Raw genomic sequence first — 13,709 nt, forward strand, 5'->3', positions numbered from 1 at the left:
CAGTAAACACACGTGTGCATGTGTCTTTAAAGTAGAATGATTTATATTCCTTTGGGTATATACCCAGTAATGGGATTGCTGGGTTAAATGATATTTCTGGTTCAAGATCCCTGAGGAATTGCCACACTGTCTTCCACAATGATTGAACTAATTTGCATTACCACCAACAGTGTAAAAGTGTTCCTCTTTCTCCACAGCCTCACCAGCATCTATTGTTTCTTGACTTTATAATAATCACCATTCTGACTGGTGTGAGATGGTATCTCATTGTGGTTTTGATTTGCATTTATCTAATGATCAGTGATGTTCAGCTTTTTCTCATATGCTTTTTGGCTGCATAAATACTTTCTCTTATAGGAAAGACTGAGCAAAGCCACCTCTATTCATCCAATGAATATGAGTCTTACGTGTCTCTAAATATAGTAAAATGAGATGAGAGTCTTACCTCAGAATCATTTAGATCCAAACTTTACTTTGGCTAGTAAAAATATTTTGGTATAAAATAGGATTCTGTTTTCCAGATGAAATGCCTAGTTTACTTGTGCCTTTTCACCATTCTCAATGTGGAGGGAGCAGGCTAATTCACAGTCCTAGAGCCATTCAATTGTAGGTAGAGCCCTTTACAGTTTTTTTAAATCAAAAATTAGAGCAAGGATTTTGTGGCTTAAAAATTTTTTCCCAAAGTTTACTAAGTGTAAATATCAAGTAAGTGTTGTGATTTTATAGCTATAGTGCAGTTATTATTTATTAGGTAAAAGTTTCCTTTCTGTGTTTTAGAGCTTTACTGAAAATAAAAGCATAAGAGTTCAGACAAACAAAATCCTACATTGTAAGGATAATTTTGACATTCATGTACTTGCATTACAAAATCCAAATTTTACTTAAACTTCTATTTTAGAAATATACAAGAATCAATTTAGTTTTGAGAATTTTATTTCAACATGCAAAATAAAACATGCTTATATATATTTTAATTTTTAAATTATTTATAATTTTTTGTGGGAATACAGTATGTGTATATATTTATAGGGTACATGGAATTTTTTTTTTTTTTTTGAGATGGAATCTCACTCTGTTGTCCAGACTGGAGTGCAATGGTGTGATCTCTGCTCACTGCAACCTCCACCTCCCAGGTTCAAGCGATTTCCCTGCCTCCCCCTCTTGAGTAGCTGGGACTACAGGCACATGCCACCACACCCAGCTAATTTCTGTATTTTTAGTAGAGACAGAGTTTCACCATATTGGCCAGGCTGGCCTTGAACTCCTGATCTCAGGTGATCCACCCACCATGGCTTCCCAAAGTGCTGGGATTATAGGCATGAGATAAACATGTCATGGGGAGTGAGGTATACATCTTGTCAAGCATTTATCCTTTGAGTGACAAACAATCAAATTACATTTTAATGTTATTTTAAAATATGCAATTAGCTTATTATTGATAACAATAAGTCACCCTTTGTGCTTTGAGATAGTAGGTCTAGTTTATTCTATCTAATTTTCTTGTTTCCATTAGCCATCCCCACCTCCTCCTACCCCCCACCAGCCTCCATTACCCTTCCCAGCCTCTGGTCACCATCCTTTTACTCTCTAAGTTTATGAATTCAGTTGATTTTAACTTAACACAAATTAAGGGAGAACATGCAAAGTTTGTCTTTCTGTGTCTGGCTTATTTCACTTAAGAGCATAATCTCCAGTTCCATTCATGTTGTTGCAAAGGACTGGATCTTATTCTTTTTAATGGCTGTATAGTATACGATTGTGTTTGTGTGCCACATTTTCTGTATCCATTCTTCTACTGATGGACTTTAAGGTTGCTTCTGAATCTTTGCTATTGTAAACAGTGCTGCTGCAACAAACGTAGAAGTGCAGATATCTCTTTGATATACTGATTTCCTTTGTTTTGAGTATATACATACAACCTACCGTAATTGAACCAGGAAGAAAACCAAAAGCCAAACAGATCAATAACAAGTACTGAGATCTAAGCCATAATAAAAAGTCTTCCAGTAAAGAAAAGCCCAGGACAAGATGGCTACACTGTTGAATTCTACCAAACATTCGAAGAACTAATATTATTCCTACCCAAACTATTCTAAAAAATAGAGGAGGGAATGCTTCCAAACTCATTCTATGAGATCAGTATTACCCTGATACCAAAACCAAAGACATATCAAAAAAAGAAAAATCTAGGCCAATATCTCTGATGAATATTAATTCAAAAATCTTCAACATAATACTAGCAAACAGAATTCAATAAAATATTAGAAAAATCACTCATCATAATCAAGTGGAATTTATTCTTGGGATGCAAGGATGGTTCAACATATGCAAATAAATCAATGTGCTATGTATATTTTTAATTTGTGTAATGTGCTTAGGTATCTGGTGACCAATGAGTGAGTTATATGGGAATCCATTTTGTTGTCAAACAATTCTGATTATTTTTATTTTATTATTATTATTTTTTGAGATGGAGTCTTGCTCTGTCACCCAGGTCGATCTCGGCTCGCTGCAACCTCCACCTCCCAGGTTCAAGTGATTCTTCTGCCTCATCCTCCCGAGTAGCTGGGACTACAGGTGAGCACCACCATACCCTGCTAATTTTTATATTTTTAGTAGACACAGGGTTTCACCATATTGGTGAGGCTGGTTTCAAACTCCTGACCTCATATTCTGCCCTCCTCAGTCTCCCAAAGTGTTGGGACTACAGGGCTGAGCCACTGTACCCGGTCCATCTTCTACCTGATTATAATAAAACATACATCTTCATGTTGTGAACTTGCTACCATATTTAATATGGAACATAGCTTCCTGATTTTCTTCTTATTAGTATTTTAGAAGTATTTCCTTGAAGAACATTATATATATATTTGATTATCATTATTTGAGGATTCTGTGTTTGAAAATTGGCATGTTCACTAAAATCCATTAATATTTAACCCCAAAATAATACTTGGCTTTTGCCGTCATTTGAAGACCTGTGTGGACATGTGTAGACCAGCAAAGAATTTGAGTTGCTCTCTGTGCAAGTTTCCAGGTAAGACCAAACAAGGCAATGCTCTGCTGTCTTGTTTCAGCTTGTACTGCCAACAAGTGTCTTTTTCACAATCTATTTATTGCTACATTTTTCACATTTTTGTGTGTTTTTTTGTTGCTGTTGGTGGTGACTTCACTGTTTAAAATGGTATCAAACATAGTGTGGAAGTTCTACCTGTATCCCTAAGCCAAGAAGACTGTGATGTACCTTATGAGGAAAGTACTTGTGTTAGAGAAGCTTTGTTCAGGCATGATTTATAGTGCTGTTGACCACAAGTTCAATGTTAATGAATCAGCTATATATTAAATAAAGTGTATTTAAACAGAAACACACATAAAACAAGATTATGTATGCGTTAGCTGATAAAAATTTTATAATTGGGGCTCACATGAACCTAACCCTATATGTCCCCTAGAATAGAGCTTCAGTATTCACGAATTCTATAGTCATAATGACTTCATGGAACATAACTATCATGAATAATGGGAATTGATTATATTAACTTTTTATTTCTTTCACTTCTTCAAATTATACTTTGGGCATTTTTATTATAAGAGTAGCCATACATTCCCTATTTAAAGTTTGTAAACTTAGGAATATATGCATATAAGACATGTATGTGTTTCTATTTGAATTTATGATTTGCTAATATGTGTCTATAGTATAGATCACTTTTCATGACTCAAATGATAAAAGCTAAATATGCATGAACAAAGTGAATTGAGAAAATTATTTAAATTAGAATTTATACTTGAATAATTTGAGGTAAATCTGAATTGCTAAAAGCTTAGCATTGCATAGTATTTTAAAGACATACAGTTCTGTTGGTCAACTTCGAATGTTGGATGTCTCACCTAAAAGCAAAGAGATAGATGTAGTTCAAGTCTTTAAGTTTTATCAAGTGACATTTTATAAGGCCATAAGAAAATGTATAGTTTTTTTTTTTTTAACAATGGTAGCATGTATTTTGGATTATACTGTAGGGAAATTGGTTGTAGGGGTACTTTGGAGATGCTGTAAAAAAAGAATGGATTTAAGTTGATACTTGAAGAATCAGAAAAAATTTGATAGGAAAAGAATGAGAAATATGTTATGGGAAAACAGAGAGAAAGAAAAATAAAGAAAACAGTATAGAAGAGATAAATATGAAGCATATTGGAAGACAGTGAAAGAATCAGGTTGGCCTAATTTATTTAAACATTAGTTTAAATCACATTAATGGTTTTTAGTGAATACGAGAGGTTAATATTTGAATCACTTAGAAACCTACTGTAAACTGAATGCATTCCCCTCAAATTCATATGTCGAAACCTATTCCCCAATGTGATGGTATTTGGAAAAGGTGGTCAGGTCGTGAGAATAGAGCTGTTATGAATGCAATTAATGCCCTTATGAAAGAGGCCCTAGAGAGCTCCCTTGCCCGTTTGCCTTGTGAAGACATGGAGAGAAGATAGCTGTCTATTCAAGTAGACCCTCACCAAATGCAGAATCTGTGGGTGCTTTGATCACGAACTTCTCAAGCCTCTAGACTGTAAGAAATAAATTTCTGTAGTTTGTAAGCCACCCAGGCTATGAAAGTTTGTTATAGTAGCCTGAATAAGACACCTGCTTCTACACAATGCATAAGCTACCATATTATTTAAAACAAACAAACAACAAACAAACAAACAAATGAAAACTGTACCTGACAACATTTTTGCCTGGACAGAAACTTTTATCCAGAACAGTATGATCTCTCTCTCGTTTAAACCCATCACACAGTTCATCTTATGGGAGAGCCCTATCCATTGGTTTATGAAAGTTCACTTGATTAAATTTGGTAGAACCTCTTTGCATCTGATTTGGAATACAACATCCAGGATATGACTAATATCTGAAGGCAAATATTAAAACAATCTCCTATAAATTAAACAGAGAATGAAAGAGAGAGGGAGAGAGAGAAGAATTTTGCTCCGCCTCACCTTTGCCAATCACGCTCTTAGGTGTTATGCATTCCTCACCCTTACGGAGGCAGCACATACTCACTCAGTGTTTTTTATTCCCTTGTCTTTCCCTATCTCTCACCCAGGCCCTGGGGTCCACAAAACAGCAGGACCTTTTGCTTGGGAATCCCTGTACAGTAAAAAGATCACTCCCCTTTCCCCTCTCCTTCCTGCGTTTCTGCTCAAACATGTGATGCTCGCCTGGTGGCTTCAGTGGGGAAAAAAAACGGAACACTGTGGGGTTGCACCTTTTCCTACATATCCTCTTGCCTATACTCTCGAAGCATATGAATAAAGGCTTGACTGAAACTTTCTGCTTCACTTACTGTCCTAGTCATAAACACGATACCTGGTAGTTCAGCGTGCACTCGTTCTTTCTCCCTCTGACAGAAGCTATTCGAACTTAGAATCCAATAGGCTGTGATGGAACGGGAACTACGATTGTTTAGTTTTGTGGATGATTCCTCTTTTCCTCTAGATAGTATTGCTGGGAAAAACATGCTCTTGATAGTCATTGAAGTTGCCTTAGGACATTTTAGCACTAGAAAGGATTTAAGATGTTTTTAGTCCAATTTGCACTTTTTTACAGATAAGTAGAGTGAGGCACAGAGTGCTTTTAAGTTGAGTCACAACTGACACTTGGGGTCCTGAGCCAGGGCAAGGTTTTTCTTCCTTGTTGTTCTTCCTTTCTAAATTTATCTCTGAGAAATTGACAGGGAAAGAAAAAAGTTACCTGAGGGAAGAAAGGATGGGTATGGAAAGGAGTTGCTTGGCAAGCTTGATATGTGATGCTTCTTGTGTATGACATTTCTGGTATTTGATGCTTCAGCCTGCTTTTGAAGACAGATTTTCTTGAGCTCAATTAATCACAAGATACTCTTGAAGTTACTATATGACATGAAATTAATGGAAAAGGGAGTGGTAGTTTGTTTTTCTTCTATCCTCAGATAATTTGCCAGAAGGCATAGGAGGCTTTATTTCTTTTATATAGCTCAGACAAATCTGCTTTTGTCACCCTGAACTCAAGAAGAAGTAAACTGAACACTGGACATGATTGGTGCCCACTCCCTCTCCATTCAGCAAAACTTACCAGAAAAAGCCTTTCCTGAATCCCAAGGCAGGAACAAAAATGGGAGGAAAAGCTTATCTTATGAACTCTCTTGGTAGCTCTAGTTGGGGCTGCCTATTAGAATTTTTCTTATGAGATTTTGATAGTTAAGGATAAACTTTTATTGAAAGGTCTGTAAGAGCTCTATTTATTAACCAGATTTTACTGTGCTAACATATAGTGACCAATTATAAAACAACAGGAAAGATACTCAGCAGAGTGTGAGAAATGACCTTGTGTGAAGCTGAATCATTTTGAAAAAGTGTTTCCAGGGGAGAGGAGTGGGGAACTAGAAGAGTAAACCAGGGAAGAGGAAAACAAGGCATGCTCTTGAGATGGTCATAACGTGGGCAGGGCCTTCTGAGTGCCTTGTCGTTGGCACTTCAGAATTGTACACCTAAGGAGAGGGGAGTGAGGGCGGCATTTGTCCACAGGCTTCCACCTCCTGGTCAAGGGTTTTCCATGTGGCATTGACTTCCCTGAAATTTCAAAGAGTGCCTTTGTGAGTACCATGCTGATTCCTCTGGAGGGCAATTACTCCAACAGAGAAGCCTGAGGGCAGAAAGTGAATGATATTGATGCAGTCAAGGTGAAGTATTGGACAAAACTGGCTGCCATATCAAGGACTGAGGTAGAAGGCAAGGTAAAGGACACGAGGTGGACACAAGAAGGATCTGAAACCATATGAAAGCCATTGCTTTCAAATGTTGCCTGGTGGAGCCCTAGAAATTCTATGAAGGCCCTTTGGGGACAGTACTGGCAGGAGGTATGGGTGCCAGGTAAGCAGTGCTCTTGGCCCCAACATGCGATTACGTCCGGACAATTGTTCTGTGATCTGATTTGTATATTGTGTCCCAAGTTCTTGAAATAAGTGTCTACATCTAAACACAAGTTTGAAGACTGTTGTCACATATAATTGTTTCAGTTAGATAAACATTAAACTTAATGAGGATTAAAGACTTGAAATTCTTGTATTTTAAAATTATATGCTCTGTTTCATCTTGGTATTTACCCCTCGTACTTTTTTTTTAATTAAAAAAAAATTGATCTTTTTTTGTTTGAGACAGAGTCCCGCTCTGTCCTCCAGGCTGGAGTGCAGTGCTGCGATCTCTGCTCCCTGCAGCCTCTGCCTCCGGGTACAAGCAATTCTTGTGCCTCAGCCTCCCAAATAGTTGGGATTACAGGTGTGCCCCATCTGGCCTGGTTAATTTTTTTATTTTTAGTAGACACAGGGTTTCACCATGTCGAACTCCTGACCTCTGGTGATCCTCCGGCCTTGGTATCCCAAAGTGCTGGCATTGTAGGTGAGAGCCACAGTGCCCAACCAACACTAGTATACTTTAAAACCTCATATTGATGTATGTTATTTATCAAAATGAGCTTAGTTTTTCTTGCTGCTGACCTTAAAATATTAAGGTGAGAGCCAGACACCTATAGGTGAGAGGCACAGTGCCCAATCAACACTAGTATATTTTAAAATCTCATATTGATGTATGTTATTTACCAAAATGAGCTTATTTTTTCTTGATGCTGACCTTCTAGAATTCCATTTAAGACAGTAGCTGAAAATAGTAGTTTCAACTACTGCCTTAAATGGAATCCTAGAAGAAATAATATTTTCAACTTTTATATGTAAAGAATCTTATTAGATGCTCAAAATCTCAAAGTGAATATTGTCAGCATTTATTATTTGAATACATACAGACACCAATTAATTATTTTTATTTTCTTCTTAGCAGTAGAGACATTATTATTTATTTAAATTTATTAACAGATTTAGTTTTGTAGCAGTAGCTGAATTTTTTCTAAATATACCTAAACATTAATTAAAGCACATATTTTTCTTAATAAGTTCGGTTAAAAGTACTCAGAAGAGTTAATGGCCAGAATGTTTGTTTTATTTGACATCTATTTTCTAGCATTGGCCTACTGGAACTACACCACCTTGGGGTAATTAGGGAAATTATGTGTTAAAGCTTAAACATATGATATGATACCAATTATAAAAAGTTTTGAGAACAGACAAAAACACTTACTACATAAGTGTGTTTTCATATGTTTACTACATATATGTGTTTCCATATATAGTAAATTTTTAAAAACATGCTTGCGAATACGCACCACTAAATTTGTGATAGTGGTAGTCTCATTGAAAGAAGGGTAATGGGAGCAGGGAAGAGACTTCAACAGTTTCAATCTATCTATCTATCTATTATCTAACTATCTATCCATCCATCCACCCATCCTATAAGAGAAAAGTTGCTCTGTAATTATACATTTTTTATCTTTGGAGATGTTTCATAAAATATCAGATAGGTCATTCTTTCAAGAAAGAAAAGAGAGAGGGAAGAATATAAGAAACTCGTTGATTGGTAATGCCATGCAAATGACAAAGACACAGCTTACAACCAAGGAAAGTAAAAACAATTTAGTGTGTTTAGGGGACATGGAAGAAGAGTTGTTCTCCTCTGAATTAGTATCTATATGGAAAATAGCAATTAAAGCTCAAACTGTAACAGATTCAAGAAGCTCTCCCTTACTAAGTGAAAGGCATGCAATTAAGTACTTTTTAATATAGGCCATTAAATTAAGAATTGAATTTTATTTAGTGTTTTCCTCTTTAAATTCATCCTCTAAGATATTTTGTGAATTTTGAAATAGTAAAGTTTATTAATATTTGTTTTCTAAATAAATATTATCTTTTCATTTTATGAACATTACTAATGTTCATATTTAGTGATATATGCATTCAATTAAATTCAAATATATATATGTGTGTGTGAATAAATGTATATGTATATATACACACACAAACACATATATATCCTTAAATTAGATAAAACATTATTATTCACTAATTTCTAGCTACCTAAATCTGGATTAAGTTTAAGAACTTATACTTCTGTTTCAATCAAGTATAATTGATCATTTTAAAATTTAAACCTGAATCAAATATTTAGTATAGAACAAGTATAGGCTTCCAGGACTTTTTCTAAAATCAGAAAACTTGTTAGGAAGGAGAAATGACAATAATGTCTTGCATGTATTTAAATGCTCTTCTCTGGTAATTAGTTATGTTGAGTATTTATCTAACCAAATAAAGAAATAATCTTAAAAATGAAGACACTATTTCTTGTCACTCTTCATTTGAAATTTACTGGAATGATGGTTTACACAGCCCACAGAGATCTTGAAGTTTCTAGCCCTCCACTTTTCAAGTGTCTGTGCATACCATGTTCATAGCTACATGAACAAACCTTGGAAAAAGAATCTCACAACATAAACACAACCTGGGTCTATATTAGTTTTTGCAGTTATGGGTAATTTTATAGTTTGGTTCAGTTATTAAATATTTTTAATAAGTGAAACATCTCTGGTGGCTGTAACTTTTTGTTTTGATTTTTTTCTTTACTATTCCTGACAATGCTATACTATCATCCCATTTTAAGTGATTGCTATTTTTATAATATTTTCATCATTATATTTTCTAAAATCTTTGTGGTAATTTTCATAAGCTTATTCTACAATCATTATTTTCCTTTAAAACCAAAATGGTTACTGATAACATTTTCATCATCTGGATTTAAAATCTTTAGAACATATAACAATTTCTCCTTTCCTCCCTAGTATTTCTTGGAGCAGCCCTGTTTAAAAATCTCATTTAAGTCATACTACTTAATAATGTTGTTGATGAAGGGATGATGATGATGGCGTTAGAAACAAAGCCAAAGAGTTAATCACAGCGTCCATGTTAGCAGTTATTCTTGTTGTTGCCATAGCCATCTGAGCTTCATGATTCACTCAATGTACTAAAGCATTTTAATAAATATTACCTTAATGTAATCAGAAAACTGCAACTACTTGATCATTCAATAGTTTTTTTTTTTGAATTTTAAACAGGGAAGGAAGTGAGCATTTCTCCTCAATACTTAATAGATGTAACATTATATCCAGCCTTTTAGCAAGAACAATACATTCCTGAACTGATCATTTTGTAGTTTAAACATCGCAGCTTGGAGACAGTCAGTTAAATATTCTCAGCTAAATAGACATACTTGCTTCAATCCCCAGATGCTTTTCCTGTCACTTCATCTGTCACTAACCTGCCCATTTTTCTGTTTCATGGTCACATTCTGAGAGGGTTACCTGACCCTGCAATTAAAACTCAATCTGCCACAGGTGGGTGTCTGGGATGACCTTTCAAATAGTACTGCATTTTGTAAGAACTTTCAGTACTGAGAATAAAGCATAATATCATGTTCTCAGTAAGATACACTGTCACCATCTTTCTCCAAGTCAACAAGAGGCCAGAGGTAATACATTTAAAACTAACTCACCCAACCAGCAACCTCTTCTATACTGGAATAAGACGTATCTGCTAATTTCACAGCCAGTTGCCAGTCTATTGGCTCTCTCTGTATATGAAAGCATAAACTAAAGAGAAGAAAAATTAGGAAGGAAAATACCAAGGAGAAGCAATAAAAAGGAATTAAATATTATGTTTTGGATGGCAGGATTCCTAGATGCTTTGGTAATTTCTGTTTCATGCTTTTTCCCTACAGGGTTCCATACAGAATTTGGGGATCATTTGCTATTTCCAAGTTGTTATTGCTATTATCAACCCACTCTGTCAACCTAATAGTTGAATTAACTCAAATCATGATTTGCCAGCATAATGAACTCAAAATTACGTTAGCTAGGAAAGATTCAGTGGCAATGAATTAATGAACTATCTGTTCTTGGAGAAAATCATTTACATGTTCTGTGCCTTAGTTTACTTAGCACAGATAATCTCTAGAGTCCCTTGTAGCTTGATTAGTTTATGAGTCTATGAATTTCTTGTAGAAAAAATGAGAAACATATTTTCTTTCCACAAAGCCGGCCTTTAATTATAACTTTTATCATCATAGCTGCAGAATGAGACTTGGTTTTTAATCTTTAATGTGAATCATTGTATTGAATTTCTTAAAGTAAATGTTTTTAAAAATAAATTCTTCCATTGATCTTCTTGCATTTTTCCTTCTGTTGTTAGCCTTCCTCTCAATAGATGGTGCTCTTTTCTCAGAGACAATACTTATCTTATTCCTCATGAAAAGATCAGGGAAATTAGCTTTATTCTTTAAAAATCATTAATTAAAGAAATCAGACACATGAGTGGAAAGAATTGCTTAAAGCAATTTGCAGCACCTTGGTAATAAAAGCATACTGGGGAGAGCAATTGTTAAATGATTTAAGAGCTCCACTCAAACCTGCAATACTTGCTGAATAGGTGAAACAAATACTGTAACTAAATGTGAAAATGCCATGTTTCCTATTACACATACCCCTGGTTTAAAAAAACAAAAAAAAAAAAAACAAAAAAAAAACACAACTCTTAACTAGGAGCCATTTTAAAGTGTTAAAATATTTATCTTCTTTAACAAAAACAGATATATGACATTCACATTCACATGTAGTATTTGAATATACATGTCAACACCAACACAATCAGTATCAATCACAGTCAATATTGAGAGCTTGCACACTCTGCCAAATACAGGTGGAACATCTGGGTAAACAGAAAGTGGACCACAATTCTTTTGAATTAATTTTATCTGATAAGAACACTTTGTTTAGAGCACCCATCACAACTTCCTGTATAAGAGTTTCTATAGTTTCCAGTGTGGAATTAGGGTGCTTTTGGTCACTCCTAATTAGCTCCAACTTGTGGAGGCATTGAAATACAGCCATGCCCTGCGGTTCTCCTGAACCATCCTACCATTCCAGATGCAGTTTGTGACTTAGGCGATCTGAAGCTACCAACGGCAAACTAGTCTAGGCAACACAGCTGTCATGTTTGTTATAACAGAGCAAAACTACCATGGAGAGATGCTAGGAAAATTTCCTTTATCTAGTGTTGCTTCAGGATGAAAGGAAGAGTTAGGTAAGGGCTGCTACGGCAGGGGAGGAGAAAGGGTGGGGTTGTGGTACAGGGAGGCACTGAACCAGCAGAAGTAGGAAAGTTGCCAAGGTTCATCTCAAAACAACTAAGAAGACTTGCGACCGACCGCCCCCTCCTCCCCACCCCCAACCAAATTTGGGAAAGCTAACTAGAATTTCTAGAATTTCTCTCCCATTTTTCACAACTTACTCTTTCCATAGCTCCTGCAGAGGGACTGAGTGTAGGACTCTTGATAAGAGCCCTCTTTGTTCAGTATAAGGAAGAGCTCTAAGTCTACACTTATCTTCACCCCCCACGCCTAGACCTTTGTAGCTTTTACCAAAGCAACTTCTCTGCTTCTGAAATTTTGGAGTATTTCTTTAGTAATTGGGGAAATATAGAAAAGTAGGTTTTCACACAGAAATAGCAATCACTGTCCGTGGTCGCCTCCAGAGTTTCCCCGGTTTACCTCCCCTCTCTCATCCTCCCGCCCAAGATTGAGCCCTGGGGGTCAGGTGTCTCTTTGTACCCCCGTGAGCCTCTGAATCCTCCGCTTGGAGCCCCGGTGCCTTCCTTACCTGACAATCACATACATGACCAGGAAGTTTCCAAAGAGCCCCACCACGCACACGATGGAGTAGAGGGCCATGATGGTGATGGCCGTGATCATGGAGGGGCTGCCGGTCGGAGGGCACGGGCTGTCGCTCCCGCCCAGGTCGGTGCGGTTCGGACCGCAGGGGTCGGACAGGTTGCCATCTAAGTGGGACAAGTTGACCCAGGAACCAGGGCTGGGCGCTGGGGAGCAAGTTGAGGGCGCCAAGGGATCAGTGCAATTACTGGCGTTCGCGGGGACTGCGCTGCTGTCCATGGTGCTGACGGCCGGCCGGACACCGCGGTGCGAGGTAGCCAGGAGCACCGGGACTTTTCGGGTTCCAAGCGCCTCAGCCGCTTCCTTTCACCGCTGCCACAGCTCTTGCTATTTCTTACAGAGGCCAGTCCTGGCAGAGCCAGAGAGGAGCGTCAGGCGAAGGGGATCGAGCTGAACATCTGACATTCTCCTCTGCCTATAGCCCCCTCCCACCTTGGTAGTTCACAGAGGCTCATCCCTGACCCTGCGCGGCTGCGGGAGGGGAGGGTGGGCCCTGCGGGATTCGGAGGCTGGAGAGGAGGGAGGAGAGAATAGGGGTGGATTTTGCGCAAAGCGATCCAAGGAGTCGGTCTCCTCACTGGGCACTCTTCCGTGCAAACACATCTAAGGGAGACAGCGAGAGAGAAGGACTGGGGAGAGAGACAGAGTAAGTTTTTGGCAGCAGTGAAAAATAAGAAAGGGGGCTAAAATCACTCCATTTTCCAGCTCTTTTTTCTCCTTATAATCTGGCAGGGAATACATTGGCTTGATGAAACCCTAACAACCCTAAAACCCCAATGCTCTTTCATCCCTACTGCCAATTTTGATTATTTGGGAGTAGGGGACACACAATCTTCTTTTGCAGTCCTTGTTGCTAACATCTAAGAAAAGGTAATAATGCTTTTCCAATTTTCTTCCCTATGAACCTGTTGGAAACAACAGCGATCCTCTATTTTCTGAAAAAGAAATAAGAAACAAATAAACTTTGGGGGAGAAAACCTGTTCCCCGCTTTCCCCAGTTTCTCTTAGGGTGA

At 37.3% G+C, this 13,709-nt stretch overlaps 1 protein-coding gene across 4 annotated transcripts in view; it reads right to left on the minus strand.

Moving 5' to 3' along the window:
• OPRM1 (opioid receptor mu 1) overlaps positions 1-13,101 on the minus strand; it is a 68,127-nt gene extending 55,026 nt beyond the window's left edge. For 3 of the 4 annotated variants that reach the window (XR_001107435.2, XM_012451991.2, XM_012451966.2), the window contains exon 1: positions 12,626-13,049. Coding sequence is in view for 3 of the 4 variants with exons in the window: in XM_012451991.2 (XP_012307414.1) it covers positions 12,626-12,915 (290 nt within the window). In the remaining variant the exon portion in view is untranslated. Of the gene's footprint in view, positions 1-12,625 lie in introns of all 4 variants that reach the window. The other variant, XM_012451936.2, reaches the window with a different exon arrangement.
• Positions 13,102-13,709: the final 608 nt, after the last annotated feature.

This window comes from Aotus nancymaae, unplaced genomic scaffold (assembly GCF_030222135.1).
Source record: "Aotus nancymaae isolate 86718 unplaced genomic scaffold, 86718_ANA_hifiasm-v0.15.2.pri h1tg000040l, whole genome shotgun sequence".
Classification (NCBI taxonomy): Eukaryota; Metazoa; Chordata; class Mammalia; order Primates; family Aotidae; genus Aotus; species Aotus nancymaae.